Below are 16,918 nucleotides of genomic sequence, written 5' to 3' on the forward strand. Positions count from 1 at the left end.
TTCATTACGGCAAGACAACTTGCAAGCGCAGAAACTAATGAAAAGGCCTAGTCACCACCCTGGTGTTAATTAAACCGTAGGCTATATCGGTCCGTACTCCCAAATTTACCGCGTTCGGGACGACTTGGGAGCCCTCACCCGATTTACTCCTTTCACCGCTCCAGAAATGGAACTGGTTTTTACGCACCCGAGCGCAGAAAAGGAATTAAAAAAATGCAGAGGGGAAGTACCATGAAAGGGAGTACGAAAAATTGTCGGATCAATTTCTCCAAAGGCTCAAAATTATCAATTTATCTAAAAATCAAATTAGACTCCGAGTACGCCAATTCCATGAATTTCAAAATGAAAGAGTATAGCAGCATTCTGTATCGGCGAAAATAAGGCAACATCATAATTTTCTCGGCTTACCAACCTCCAATGGACTAAAACTGAATAAAATGATCACACTTAGGAATACCAGGACTGAACATTGTTCACCCATCTGATTAACTAATAAACAATATCATAAATGGCAAATCAAGTATTATGCAATAAAAATACGCTCACGACGCACTATTTACAATGGCCCCATAACATGATGGCATGCTAGCTATGCTAACTTTTCACATTTAGCTAAAATATACTGTTTTCATGAAGGAAGGGGATCAAACTTTCGTTAATGAATAACATTCACTTGTAATCACCGTGCCAATTTCATTTCAAACTAATTATCTTGACGATTTGCCCTTGAGGGTGGATTAACATATAAAGTGATGAACTAATATCGTAACACTATACATAAATGTCGACTCATTCCACCATTTTATAAAAGCGAGGGAAAGCCTCAGAGATATCCCCAGGCAGTCAACCTCACTCATTATTTCACCCAGAAGCTTCAACCTTCAAGGAGGCTGTTATGGAGAGGTAGAGCTCACCCCGGAATGAGGGCATATTTGGGCAGAGGAGTCTCCTCCTTTCTCAGTGCCACCTAATACTTCGGGAATTTTTGTGTTTGGGTGTCCGAAGGATTCATCCGGGATTTGAAGCCAAGATCCTTCGATCGGTAACCAAGCGCAGTGAGACCACTTCGCCCCCGAATTTGTAGTATCGTACAGAAATTATGGATATATCAACTACCTCCGATTCGAAATTTTAGGGGAGATCCAGAAATAGTAGCAGAAAAGCTAGAATGAACAATGTTATTTAAAACATTCCCTCACACCACACACAGATGGCATCACATATATACAACGACGGACAAGCAAATTGAAATATTTTATGATTAAAACTTACGGCATGAGGGAGCACCTAGCGCATTAACCATTAAGGGAAGCGTAAACTTAAACCAGAAAGTCTTTGACCAAATCGAAGTTTCTCTTTCGGCAACTTTGATTCAACCGATTCTCTCTCACACTGAGGGTACTCTCGTCCAAGTTTGAGCGGAACCCCTACTGAAAATAGACACGAGAAAAATTCAGTAACGTCTTTCAATTGAAAAAGTCCCACACTGACTTATTTAAGAAAAAAATCGATTGCAGCAGACTTGGATTTTGGGTCTCGGACGCGACCATTTTTACGATCACGGAAGAGTCATTCGAAGCTATTTGTGGACGTGCAGATCAACAGTATCGACGCCGGATATAAAAGTGCCGAGAAACCATACGGGCGTTGATACAGCAGAATCGCATCATCCTATGGCTGGAGAAGAATTATGAACTCCCCTGAGGATATATACACCCAATAATTTCTTTAACGACCTAGCCGTGGGGAAAGGGCGATTGGATTAGCTTATAAGCTTATGGTCTCCTCTAATAGCACAGAAGTGAGATGAAAAAGAACCAAATGAAATTACTCGAAATATATCGATGTAAAAATTAACTCAAGAGTAATTGCAGAGGACTATTAATGACTATATTAGATGTATTCTGTACATCGGCCCTGAAGTGCTTGCGATGTTCAATTTACAGTGATTGTTTCCTATAGATTTGGCTCACCACCGTGGGTTTGGATCAAATTATGCAATATTCTTCACTAGCCCATTTCATGTAATTTCCAAAAGCGCTTATGAAAATATTTGCCTAATTACTGGGGAGAAATATTTCTGATTTCCTTAAAAATGCCTTGAATTTTTGACCGATAGTTTGAAAAGTACTTCACCCACATGTTCAAACTAACTTCCATCAAAGATGATTCATTGCTGCGTATTACCAAACCAAAAAACGTATTAAAGTTTTATTGTTATATTACCTATTACATTCGAAATTTTCAACCAGACTTTCCTCTAATTATTAATATCTAAGATCTAGATAATTTCATAAATATTTCATATAAAATGTCTTCCAGCCGTTTTAAAATGTTGTCGAGGATTTTCCGTAAACGGTAAAAATTATTATCCTCGGCATGCACTCTACCCCTGTACTGCTCTTCCGACTCACAGCTAAATCATTGATGAGATATGCGACTTCCAAATTAAATTAGTTATTTGATTCCGGGAATTCGTCTTAAATTAAATTAATGTAAAAAATTCGCCAAATTTCTACAATACCGAGTTATAGGTCTCGAAAAATCGAAGCTTTGGAGTATATTATATCCTGCTTTTACGACTACTATGATCGTACATCCCAACTAACTTACTCCAAGAATTTCAAGACAGAAAAGGAAAAAATAAACATAAAATAGACGCTTGCTTTGTGCTCCTATTCGCTTCCGAAAAAGATCATATGTTAAATAGAGAGGAAAAATTACGCGCTTACTTTAGCTAACAATTAGATAAAAAGTAAGTTTGCTCGTGGTATTGCCGCAAGTCGATACGTTGGTACTTGATGTGGTTGCAACCGTAATGGCCGATCTCTGAGGGGCCATGTTAATGACTACATCCATAACATACAAGGTCCACGTTACATGGAAGGAAGTAAATTTCGGGATACATTTATCCCATAGCAGAGGAATCCACGAATCTTGTAAACTAGAACGTAAAAGAGCTCATGTATTCAGTCTATTCGGCGGGAAAGTACAACTAGATCTTTATTATTCAGTCAATGTCTGTTCCCAAATAGAATTAGGTAAATGAGGATTGGATCATCCGAGATTATCAGAATGGCTACAGAATGTAAAATTAAAATTAACATTAGAGCACATGATAAAATTGAAATCTCAACTTATAATCGCATTCACCCCGGAAAACATTTTACGAAGCAAGGGCCGCAGACACATTTAATATTTTTGTAAGAATCGAAAAATATTTTGATTACGAGAGCAGAACAGTAACTTAACCAAACATGACAGCTGGTATTCCATAAAAAGCAATCACAGAACGATTGAATGAGGACTAATTGACGGTTTCTTTGAAAATTTCAATTTGTCAACGTAATGAATATCAACAGAAGGAACAAAAAACGACCAAATCAAGCCTTTGTGCGAGAGTCGACAAATGAGCAAGATCTCGATAACAATTGATGATGCTTAATTATAACATATCGACGTGCGAATGAAATGAATACGAAATGAGTGGGTATGTCTAAGCTTCGCAGATTTAAATACATTTCGAGCACACCATAGAAAAATGGATCGATAACTATATCAACAGACAGAAAAGTATGCCAGAAAAGTCAGGACATGTTGAAAAGCCACGACTTTTCCCCTCAAAAAATTACTCGTATAGGATGCCCTATTGCCCTAAGCATGAAATAACTAGACATTCTATATTACCTAATAAAGTAAACCATCTGTTTCGTTTTGACAAGTGACTATACTCACGATGTTGATAAAGCAAAAGCTCTCTTATTGTAATGCTTCTATCGGACCTAAAAACATAGTAAGCTCTAATATGATTTCCTCCGTGTCGCTCTGAAAGATATCAGTTCTCAACAGCTCAAGTTATCTAACCCTACAAGCAACCTCTGATTCTCTGGCGGCTCCCAGCCTAAACGTGTAAAAGTTGAGTAACGCGTAGGAGAGGACCATGAACAACTACGGACAAATAAGTAAACGATAAAGCAAGTCAGCCCAGCGGATGGGGATCAAGGGACTCAACCTCTTCTAAGTACTTTGGTGATAGAGTCATACGTTTTAGCCCCTCTAAATTAATCCCGCAAAGAAATTATCATCTATTAAGGTAAAACCTAATTCACATCCCGAAATTTTTTTCTGGTCACTGCCTTGCGACTACATTTTCACTATATTACGTATGATGAACCTTCTCGCAGGTTTCGAACTCAACCACGGAATGTGGCGCGAGTCTCTTTTTGTCGTATTCACAATTTAAAATGCATTAATTTACTGAAGATATTATGCAAATTATTACGCCAGAATTAAAAGAGATTAAAAAAATATTATACCTTTAAAAAATTAAAGCTTTTCAGTGTCATGCTATCATTTCTTTATACCCCAGAATCCAACAACTAACCCCTTCCTCATGAAAAACCTCTTCACAACCAAAAACATTCTCATACTACAATTAATTCAGCTCATTCAAACAGAATACAGCAAACCAAAGTTAAATACAACAAAAACTGTAATACACAAAATAATCAGACGTAGCACGGGCTAGGGTGAAGAATAATTAAATAAGATAAGACAAAATACAGTCCGTTAAGAGGACTAACATAATGATTTCATTTTCCCAAAAATTCTTCAGCGGTGGTTTCACTTTTTTCCTAATATTTAACCCTACACGACGTGTGTTTGGTGCTACCACCTCAAGTGTAACATGCATCAAACGAACGCACTCTCTTATGAAGTCAGATGTGTCGCATTTTGTCAGGAATATCAAATAAGAATTTTTCCACTCCCAGCTCCGTATTTGTGAAGAAAAAACAGGCTGCGAGGAGTTGGTGGGTGGAGACAGGCCGTCAAAAAAAGAGTGAAGCTCATAAAAGCCAAAATCGTTGACGGGAGCATTTCATTCACATCGGCGTAAAAATATTTATTTTCGCGACAGCGAGGAAGGGACAGAACGCCTGCGATCGAGAAAAAAAAAACTTCTGGAGACGTTTTCTCCTCAAAAACTAGAAGAAAGTGTAGTACGATGCCTTGATTAGCAGCAATAGATTCCATTACTCCATTTTCGCGGTATTTCGTCCAATTGTGAGAACTTGATTGATGTAATTACAATGTACCTAGTGTTATTTTCCAAAATAAAATGGAAACATAATGCTAACATATTTACAAATAATTTCCTACGGAAATGGAGGGATGTGACCTAATATCATGCAAAATTACGGGTACAATTTAACTTAATACACTTTTCGCATAAGGTTGTCTAGATCACCACGTAATGACAAAAGGAAAAAAATTCAAAGAAAATCAAAACCGCCAATTCATATCATTGCGATAAAGCCGTCAATATAGTCGTAATTTTCAATTCGAACTCTACCATTGGTACTTGAATTAGACAGCGGATTACGTATGAACTCGATTGCGGAAGGTAGATAGGGATGAGAAATAAATTTCAATTACTGCAGACTTGGATTTGGAGCCACGCACGCGACCCTTATCATGCATTTTCGAATGTTTTTATGACGTAAAAAGCTTGAACTATTTACTACGAAACATTATGGATCATTAATATGCCTGATTTCCCTGGCACAGACAGAGGAATAGAAAATAGGGATTGAGGTACCCAAGGAGAACTAACACTGCGATAGCAGCAATTGAACCAATTTATTCGAAAATTACCTGCTAGCGCCCACCATTATTCCCTTTCAATAGGCATATTTTCTCAAAATATATTTAGAAATAAGACCTCTGTAACTAGAAAAGAATAATGGAAAGAAAACAAAAACTTTACCCTGAAGGCTGAAGTTACATTGGATCCCACCGCTCATAATTCACATGAGAATTCTCACAAAACCATCTATGGTGAGCCAACTCCCTCGACACACTAGGGGCATATAAGGAAGCCAGCAAGCGAAAGAATGACGATGAAACGATCGCTTTGAGGACGCTACTTCACTAAATTCTGGGTTCAAATCCGGTGTGAAGCCTTCGAACGCACCCAAATTTCGAAATACGAGGCGGCCCCGTTAAAGAAACTAATCCCCTAACATGACTGTGAAAAGTTCACAAGCCTATGGGTGATTAATGGGTTATGAGTAAATCAGGGTGAGCTCTACCCTCAACAAACCTTCGGATTGATCAATGAGAGTGCAATAAATAAAATTAGGGAGCGAAAAATATCCCAACAAAATCGCTATACACTAACGCAGACTGATATTAGTAAATGGGAGAGTGCAAGGTCTCATTAAATCGTAGACAAATAATTAAGACCAGACAGCAGGTCTCATTTGAAGCACCGTGATAACAAAGATCAGGGCTGCCGAGGAATTTGAAGCAAATTCCATATCCACCCACTCCCATTCCAAAAGCGATCGGATGGCTTCGAGGACGCGTGGGAAGGGAATCCTCACCGTCATCTATTTTGCCAGCTGAGTCTTAGGAACTTCCCTAACTTAACTCTCCAATCCTACGGCCACTTAACATTTTAATTCACGTAGACACTTAATTTCCCATCTTCATCTTTATGCGACATGCCTCGCAACGTCAACAACACTCATCATCTTCCTAGCACTCTCCCTACAGTCAATTTCCCTAACTTGATCCGCAAATGCAAAAACCATTCACCATTTCAAACCCATAATTTAACGCTAATTTAATTTCCCTTTCGCCAGTTCTTGTGTAACTCTTTCCTCCCTGCTGGAAGCAAGCTAACCCCTCTTTCGCTGTCGTGGATGTTGAAGGTCTCGCATCAAACTCTTTCATTGACACTAAAATAATATTTTTTTGAAAACACAGTTACCTTTCCCAACGAACGTTATTCAATTTCTTATTTACCCAATCGCTACAATTATAAATTCAAAATAATAACTGACAGACGAAATGTTCTCATACCACGCAGAATGAAAACATTTCTCCACATCATTTTGCACACGGAAAACTTGTTTATTTTAAATTCATAAAAGTGGGATGATTTTTTAAATAAATATTCAAATTTCTCAAGGGAAATAATTTACTATGACAAATAAAAGAACTGAAAATATTTCAGAAATTCGTCAATAATCAATAAAATTTCGGGAGATTATACAAACAGAAAAATCACGCGTTGCTCACACCTTTGATCAAAAGGGAGAGGAGACGGCAAACTGGTTTCGCCAGGAAAATTTCTGAGTTAGTTAAAGTTTACGTACTTTAATGAGTTCAGACGATTTTCAACGTTTTGTAGTTTACACAAATGCTAAAAGTTCAGAGTGATGATTTTTTTGAGGTAACAGCCGACAATTAACTTCTCTGCACTCTACATGTATGCGCCCACTATTGTGGAGCCAATTTTCCTCTGTGGAGCGGCGCCACCAAAACCTTTCTCTCCATAATGATGGCAGAACGATATTAATTTAATTCAACTAAGTGGTGTATTTTTCATTTCCATATCACAATGGTATACTCCCACAAACTTATACCAGACTTCTAAACTTCAAGAAGCGGCAGTTTCTCATAACCTCTTCCCGGAAACGGTACTGAATAAGTTTAGAGGAAATATATTCCAGGCACTCATTCTTAAGAAACAAAGGGAAAACTTCACGGGACGCTTCAAGAAGCGCAATATCAGGTGGAAGGACAAAGAGCAGGTAACTGCTAACGTTCTACACATTTGACGAGGCGAATGACTTGCCAAGCTGAGGCAACTAACAAAATTACGCACTGTGCTAGGAAAAATAATACACTTTTTCAATACAATTTTCTTACATTGCCAAGGCGTTGCAGTGAAAAGTTAAAAAAATATTTTGCTCTAAAACCTTTAAAGTAAAAAAATGGACAAAACGTCAGCAGTCATCAAGATATACGTGAAAAATTGATTTAAAAACTACACGATTCTCCTATGATCCTGGAGGATATGAGACCAAGCCATCGAATTTATTATTCAATGTCGGTTAAATTTTCTGAGTGCACACTTTTTGTGCATACGACAAGTGTTATGAGTAGGATTAGCAGTATAGATCGTGCAGAGAAATCCATTGAAGCAATACTTTTCCTTGGAATATCAATAGCTAACTCCAGTGAAATAAAAAAATAACTTGGGTAATACGAATGAGAAGTAAGAACAGGTAATAAATTATGCGGCCTTTAATTGTACCGAATCCTGGGCTACCAGCGTACTTTCAAAACTACGTAAGTTTTTCGTTTCAGTTAGACTAATTTAATGCGTATTTTCATACAAGGAGAAAGTCTAAAAGGCAGATAGCACTTAAGCTTCAAAAGATTTACGAAAAAATGATGAAACTTCGACCTAATCGCGAAAATTGTGCATGGCAAATAATTAGCATTAAAAGCGTTCATAGTAAAAAAAAAAAACTACATTCCACATTTTTGCAAAGCAAAAATTTATATATGAAACATCTCAACGGACGATATAATCCGATACTTCAAGATAAATTTGCTCCAGATTATTTGGGGATATCCCTCGAGCATAAAAACAGCTCGGAAGGATGCGAATTTCGTCTCCCCAGGTCAGACGCAATCCCAATTACCACATCGATCGCCTCCCTCCTTGATTAAGTCCGTCCGATGATGACGGAACGACAGAGAATTGCCCGAGTGGGGGAGGGTTGAAGGGGTCGCCATATATACCGCCTTAGACATACCCTCTGCCCCACAACAGACGCTGGGGGTGAGGTGGATGCGAGGAGTTGTGCAAAACTTTCCACGCCTACGAGAAGCCGGCGATCTCGTACGCGCACAGGCGAAGCGGACGGATGCAATCACAATCAAAAGGAGGGGAAAAGCTGGAGAATTGAAAAGACTCGCTGCAAATCCAGCGGAATTAATTCGGAATCGCCAACGGTGAGGAGGATAAATACATCTGCATTCGGACGAGGAGGAGAAAGAGGAGTCCTCGCCGTGACGTCCTCTCTTCTGGCACCATTCTAACACCCTCTTTATATATATATGTACGAGGCGTGTTTTTAAAGTAAGTACCGTTTTGACATAAAAAAACAACAAGTAAATTTTTTCCAAAAATAATTTATTCACTTGAAAGGCCATACTTTACTTTACTTTTCTACATAATTCCCATTACTATTGAGGCATTTATCGTATCTTGGGACCAGCTTTTGTATGCCATCGTCAAAGAAGCTTGCCGCCTGATTAGACAACCACTGCTTCACATTCATCACCAAATCAGTGAAGTGTATGGTGAAAACATAATGATTGATGGAATGGTGTGGAAATGGGTTAGGGCCTTTAAAGATGGCCGCACAAACATTCATGACGAGGAACGAAGTGGGAGACCTTCAGTCATTACCGATGAACTGATTCAAAAAGTGGACTGTAAACTAAAAGAGAACAGACAATTCACGATTTCGTCCTTAGCTGAAAAGTTTCCTGCTGTCTCAAGAAGTGTTCTTTACGAAATTGTTTCGGAAAGTTTAAATTATCGGAAATTGTGTTCACGCTGGGTGCCAAAAATGGCGAAGTGAAAACGACCGTGAAGCAGTGGTTGTCTAATCAGGCGGCAAGCTTCTTTCACGATGGCATACAAAAGCTGGTCCCAAGATACGATAAATACCTCAATAGTAATGGGAATTATGCAGAAAAGTAGAGTAAAGTATGGCCTTTCAAATGAATAAATTATTTTTGGAAAAAATTTACTTGTTTTTTAATGTCAAAACGGTACTTACTTTAAAAACACGCCTCGTATATCTCTCTCTCTTTCACAGAACTCCCTCACCCCACGAACTAATTCCATGTCATTTTCATTCAGCCCCGTTAAGAAGCTGCTGTGACACGTAAGCCACCCCGTTGAGTCCGGAAAAAAACAACGGCGAATGGAACTTTTAAAACAATCGACAGGCGCACGCAAGGCACGTGGGTTAGGAACGAGTCCGCAGGAATCTAAAGTTGGGTCTGCCCAAAGCTGATTCAATTAGGAAACTTTTCAGCAGGTTCCACTATTCTTAAATTGAAATACTTTCTGAGCCCCTCTAGTTCAAAGATCGAAAGCTTCAAGGTGCACCATGCAACAAATATGCGAGCCATATCTATCAACTGAGTTTTTAGCGGAGAGTTTGAAAAACTTGCTTCAATATTCAGAAATGAGCACATTCAAAAAACATATGATAGAATTAACAACTAGATGTCTAACACAATGAGTATCAAAATTCAATGTTCGACGTCCTACAAACATCTACCACATCTTTTTCCTTAAGTTGAACAACTTTTTCATTCAAGAAATAATTAACCAGAAATAAAATAATAAGATTACAATGATCCGCATAATTGTACCGATTAACACAGTCATTGAGAGTACATAGCAAAAGATACATAGATACATACACAAAGGTTCTATTCAAGGTTTCACCATGCCTTGTGACCAGAGTAGAAATTTACATTAATTGCCAAGGAAATAAATTAGCCTGGACAGGGAATCCAACCATGGACCACTCTATGGGCCACTGGACAGACCACATTGCTATCAAAGCTCTTTGATTCTCAAGGAAATTTGTTAAGGTTCATGGTGCTAGATGAGTCCCATGGGGTCCATTTGGGAGGGCAACACAGGAGAATATGACTGAAATATAAAGGACATCACCACAACTACTACACCTTTTTCTTACGCTTAAAATGGTGGACACTCGTAATCCACCTTATTTTGCCAACATATTTAACCAGAAGAAAACTAATCATAAAATTTCAGCCCAGAACCACCTCCTTGATATACATATTCTACAGTACAGCGCCTCACATTTCAACAATTTTTCCATAGTAACAGCTGCTAGAATATGGAATTCCTTAACACCTCACGACATAATATTGAAGTCCATAAAATCATTTAAATAGAAATTACTCCAAAAAAAACCTTTACCTAAGTAAATACTCTTACAGTAATTTTTGTGAAGAAAGGTTTTAAAAATAATCTTGCGAGTAAATTTTTGTGATTGTATTTTTTTTTTAATGTGGATATTTGCAGTAAAATTGTTACTTTAATTTTCTTGTTATTACATGAAACTCTCATTTTTTTTCATATTGTTTTTTGCAAAATTTACTGCTATAACCTTTGCTGATAATTTTTAATACATATCTTTCACTGCAAAGTACAGTATCATTTAATAATCCCTCAAATGTCATACAATGAACTGAATTGAATATGTACTGGCTTCCACCACCAGTGGTGCTCCCCAATCCGGACAGCCAATGGTCCATGGTTTCATTCCCAGTCCAGGGGAATTTTTTCCCATATTGTAAATGGATAGAGCCAACTATCCTGATATTAGATAAACCAGTAAAAAATATTAACTCAATTTACACCTTTTACGTGTCATGATCAAAGCAAATCTATATATACACAGGCACAAAGAGCCACTAATCTCAAGGCCTTAGCAAGTATATGATCAAGAAGTTCACATGACCTTCTGAAATGTTTGGGAAATAGTCTTGGTGTATCCCTTTTCAAATGGACCTTGAACCTCAAAAAATGTACCCTAAATCCATATGGACCCCAAATTGTTTTTATGGTGAGGCCTTGACTAATCCCGATTCTTCCATAACTGATTTCAGATAAAATTCCGCACAGAATGAGTGCAGTCAGCCACCACAACCAGGAGCTGAGCATACTACTCGTACAGCTCCTCTTGGTGGCCCAAGGAGTCAACTCAGTTTCTCACCCCTGCGCATCTGCCCCATGCTTCCTCCCTGTGGCAAATATACAGGCAGCTGAGCAGCAAAGCACAAACAACAAAGCACTGACAGGGTGGAATGACCACCAGCTGGAAACCAATGAACTCCTGCCAATGAACAATGAAGACAGCTATTTTTATGACTCCACAGACACGTCAGCAGAAACCAAAGGTGAGCCAGAGAAAAATGAAAGAGATGAAGACTACAGCATCGTTAAGGCAACTGCCCAAGGCCCAAAAGAGAGATTCAAAATGCATCCAATCCCAAGGGAAGCAATGGTTTTCTTCATATCTAGAACACCCATTTTCCAATCAACTCAGAATAGATGTAAGAACAGAAAGGGTCTAGATGCAAGGTGTTTTCTAAGCCAAGAAGATGATGACGGTAAAATATTTCCAGCACTGTCTAAAAGGGGGAGATACAATGGATATCAAAAATGGACCAGTGCTGGCCTCCCATTCAGTGTCCTATACCACCATAAGCAAGTGAGCAGATCAAAACCACCTGCAGGAACAAATGGCGTGCAGCTGGGAAACGCACAAGCTGCAGCACAGAGGTCACCAGAGAATGGACAATGGACAGTTGCTCAGACTGTTCCGGCAGGGACAACCAGGAAGCAGTATTCAACCCTACCGCATTTATTTGTATCTTACGGTTGGGGCCCTTTAGGAAAGTAGCATACTCGTTTACTTGGATCTTTTCTGATTTCCAAATGCATATCTAACCAATAAACTAATATAAAATGTAACCTCAAGTTGCAGTACTGTACAATTAATCATAAGAAATCAAGGGAAGAAAAAACGTCTTGTTATTATTGATGCAATTAATTATTTATCTATGATTTCCCTTCCATTTCCTTTCTAAACCAAACCTATACTTGGGATGAGGCTTACTGCTCTGACTATTATTTTATTTTCAAAGACAAAGGTATCATTACCAATGTCCAAGTAATGGACTGCCATGTATACTAAGTGGTGTGGACCGATCCCTACCAATGTTTACCAAAGAAAATAAAAATAAAGTAATCACTTGCCCAATGACAAACGTCTATGAAAATAGTTGAATGTTCGACAAATATTGTTCAGTATTTGTCTACTCAAGAAATTTAATCATCAGCCTAAAATATTAGATATTTCCCTGGCCTGTTGTCTGTGGGCAACAAAGAACTAAGGTAAGATTTGATATAAGCAATAATAGTAGGGCAATTCCATTTGTGACAGAATTACTTTATACACTTTATACATACTCATTACTTAATGAGTATTTATACCCCCAAAAATTTAACTACATAAGCCATCTTTATTTTTTTATTTTATTTTTATTTTAAAGAAATATAACCACATACAGCATATGCCATTTTATAGTGGCCAGGTAACAATACATAAATTAGAGGACGAAGACGCAATATAACATGTAGAAAACAATAATTACATTTACAAAAACAAAAGGACAACAAGAAACTGCAGTGACAGACTACTTCGGTGACAGATAGGATAGGGAAAGGCTTATGAAGGATTTCAATGGAAGTGCAAAGGGGTCGATGTGTGGAGGGAGTGAGTTCAACACAGAAGTAATGCGGTAGAAAAACGAACGTTTAGTGAGTGAAAGTCTAGGAATGGGCATGTGGATTAGGGGATGAGAACGGGTAGGGCGGGGTGGAACTTTAAAATTGATAAAAGAGAGCAATGCTGGGCAGTCGATGGTGGAATTGAGAATCTTATAAATAAGTTTTAAATCAGCTGTGAGCCTATGGGTAGTGAGATTAGGGATGAAGAGGGAGGAGAGAATAGCATTAGTGGACATGTTGCGTAAATGCGGTATTCTATTTTTTACTATATTGGCAAAGAAATTGCTGACACAGTCCAGGGATGAGAGGTTGGTTTGTGAAGAGATAGACCAAATGGGACAAGAATAGGTAAGAATTGGAAGAATGATAGATGAAAAAAAAGTTCGAAGTGCCTGGGGGTCTTTAATTTCAGTGAAACGGAACAGGAGTCCTAAGAGGGACATTGCTTTAGACTTGATGGATTGTATGTGTGGAGAAAAATTTAATTTATCATCAGTGATAATGCCTAGGTCCTTAGATGTTGATACACGTTTCAGCGAGTGATTAAAAATACTGTAGTCAAATTGATGAGTTATCTTCTTTAGGGAAATGGACATCACACTACATTTATCTGTGTTTAATGCAAGATTCCAGACATTACACCAATTCGATGTCTGACGTAAGGCATCTTGTAGGTCTTGGCAATCAGATGGTTTTTGAATTTCCTTGAACAATTTACAATCGTCAGCATAAAGGAGAGTTTGAGCTTGGGAAGAAGGTAGCAAAGAGGCAAGATCATCAATATACAAGTTAAACAGATAAGGACCAAGGACACTCCCCTGAGGAACCCCAGATGTCAGAGGAGACCAAGGAGAAGATGAGCCAGAAAGAATAACCCTTTGAGTTCGATTGTTGAGGAAGCTAGTAAGGAGACTTTTGAAATTACCAGAAATATTAAATCGTTCACCTAATTTGTGGAGGAGGAGGCTATGATTGATAGAGTCAAAAGCTTTGGAAAAATCCAGGAAAATGGTGTCTAACTGTGATTTATTATTAATGGAGTTAATGGCATTATGCTGAAAGACGGATAAGTTGGTCTCCTTCTTCCAAACATTTTCTGATAACTAAGGCTATCCTAACTGAAAAATTTGTTTAGCCTTCAGTATTAAGTCAAAATGGTACCCATGAAGACTAAAGTGGTTATCTAACTTTGCAAGAAAAGATTAACATTATCCTCAAAGTTATTTTTTTTGCTCCAAATCGATGCAGCGTCAGACAATTGACCACTATTTAAAAATGACGACTAAGTACTCATATGAGTAGAGAAATCCGCAGTGTGCATATTTCTAAATATTTTCACATTGAGCCTTAGGCTTATTATTACGAGCTTCATTAACACCTGTACTTCCCCATTCTCCTTCCCTTTCAAAACCACCCTTACAAATAAATTTCTTGTATTAATAGTATGGTCTAGGTAAAAAAATAACCACTTGGGTTAGGGATGAGGTAACCACTTTTAAAAGCTCTATTAGGGACTGAAATTTTATAATTCTACAATACTCTGGCCTTTGGAAGGCACAGAAGTCCCATCCCAAACTGATGGTACATATTTGTAGAGAAAAGGCTTGTAGGCGGTTAGAACATAAACTCTTGGTATGTGATTATGTACATTCAAGAATTTACTTTGCAAAAAGGATGTAGCATAGAAGATTTAGGTAGCATTTAAGACATACCAGTGCATTTCCATCTAAAATACTTTTTTAAACCATGAATTGGACTACATTTAACTCATAGCCAACACATGCAGCTACAAGTCTTCCTAATCAAAATTACTCAAGAGGAAACAAAGAATACATCATTTTGTTATCTTTAAGATGCTACCATATGTTCCTTTCTAATAAGAAATGGAGAAAGTTGTCTTTCATATGCAAATCCATATCTGACAGCATCAATAAAAGTTTTGCTAATTTTAGGAGAATACGAATTATATGAGAGTTTTCTGGGTGTACATTTTTCCTGATTCAAATGAGACAAAAGTAATGCTCAAATCCAGCTTGATTTTGATCTCAATATATTAATACATATGCTTCAAAAACAAGTCTCGAGCTTCACATAAATTGCCATAAGAAAATATTTCCCTGAACAAAGAAGAGAAATGCAGACCTTTGGCTTTCCAGGAGGCTGCTCACCCCACTTGGCTATTCAGGTTACTGAGTTCCCTCAGCAACTGTACCAAGACTCAAGGTACTGGATGTTAGGCCCCCGCAGATCCATCCAACATGGCAACAAGAGGGAGAACAACAAGAGCAAAAACCAGTCGAGAGCCTCAAACCTGTACTAAGGTCGCAAATAGGGTAATAGGTAATACTTCATCAGCTATTTCGAGTTTATTTTCCTACGGCTCAAGACATCCATCGTGGTAGATGTAATTTTATATGACCCTGTGTTTTTCTCTGATGTCATAAAGAAATATTTATGCCCATAATTTTGCTTGACAATTTCATAATATCATGCAACATACTGCAAAGTACCTAATCTCTCAGCTCAAGGCCTAGAATGAAAAAGTTAGAGGAACCTGGACCTCAGGGTAGGGTCCTGAATCCCTCCTCCATTTCATGATCAGAGAAAGATGCAGAGCAAACTATGTAACAACTTACGAAGAAAATACATATCAAATACATTTTACATACTCAAGGAAAATATGAAGGAATTGTGGTGGTATTATACGATGCCTATAGTTGTTAGAAGATATGTATATGTTAACACATTAAAGAATGGATGTTTTTTTTCGAACTTTCCCCTGGGTCCAGGTATTTCCCAGCAAGCAGTTTTGAAGTTACCCATTATTGATTCAATAACTTAATGATTAACTAAACACGAAGGAAATCTAGTTTAGTACATATGTAGTCTAATGACGTAATCAGTGCTTAGAGAAAATAGCTATGATATATCATAGCTACTTTCTCTAAGCACTAAGTGGCACATAAAGGCTGAATGTAGAAAATACGAGATAATTTGTGGCCTGTTTGCAATGTGCTAAAGGAGGATTCTAATAGCAACGGCATTTCGACAATATTCATTAATATTTCTCAAAGGTGTGAGCTAATTCACACCTGGATATCATTAAAACCTTGGTCCTGCCAGACTAAAAAAATACCAGCTCACATAGACCTTAATTATGAATAACCATGGAGAGTTTTTAGCCCTACAGGGAAAATGGAAGTGCATTAAATCAGAATTACTCAGGAGTAAAATTTCATTTGTATAAAAAGACCAGTACAAATACTATCATAAGGAAAATTTGAATTTTTTTACCCATGCAAATAAGCAGTCAGTCTAGCAACCATTAATCTGATTCTAACCACGAATCTGATTTTAAGTACAAATTTTACAAGGGAACAACAAAGGTAGATTATTTAGAAGATTCAAGGTTTAACCATCATCTAAGACTAGTACAGTCCGAAAGCTTGGGTAAACTGGGTGGTAACAATATCCATTTTGCCATCGTTTCAGCACTCAGAGTTGGAGTCTTGAAATGTTGGAAAATTGGATAATTAACCTCATGCATCTGAGAACCTGCAGACAAATACAATCACTGAGAAAGCCTTAACTCTTGCACCTAAGACTAATCGATCAAAATTTTAAATGAAGTTGTTCCCCTTAATTAGTCCTCACTTTCCAAGTATATATCTGTCTCACCTTAAGTATTCCTTAACCCTGACCTTC

The 16,918-nt window shown here is 37.8% G+C and overlaps 2 protein-coding genes across 2 annotated transcripts in view; one reads left to right on the forward strand and one right to left on the reverse strand.

Annotated features, from left to right (window-relative positions):
• The window catches only part of LOC124157140 (RNA-binding protein 42), a 70,184-nt gene that overhangs the window by 33,824 nt on the left and 19,442 nt on the right, over positions 1–16,918 (reverse strand). The window lies entirely within an intron of this gene.
• Positions 8,658–12,461, forward strand: LOC124157142. Its single transcript, XM_046531641.1, has 2 exons — positions 8,658–8,814; positions 11,527–12,461. Exon 2 carries the CDS (start codon positions 11,544–11,546, stop codon positions 12,321–12,323), a length of 780 nt encoding a protein of 259 aa, XP_046387597.1. The 5' UTR covers positions 8,658–8,814; positions 11,527–11,543; the 3' UTR covers positions 12,324–12,461.

The sequence above is a fragment of the Ischnura elegans genome, chromosome 4 (genome assembly GCF_921293095.1).
Source record: "Ischnura elegans chromosome 4, ioIscEleg1.1, whole genome shotgun sequence".
In the NCBI taxonomy this organism is placed as follows: domain Eukaryota; kingdom Metazoa; phylum Arthropoda; class Insecta; order Odonata; family Coenagrionidae; genus Ischnura; species Ischnura elegans.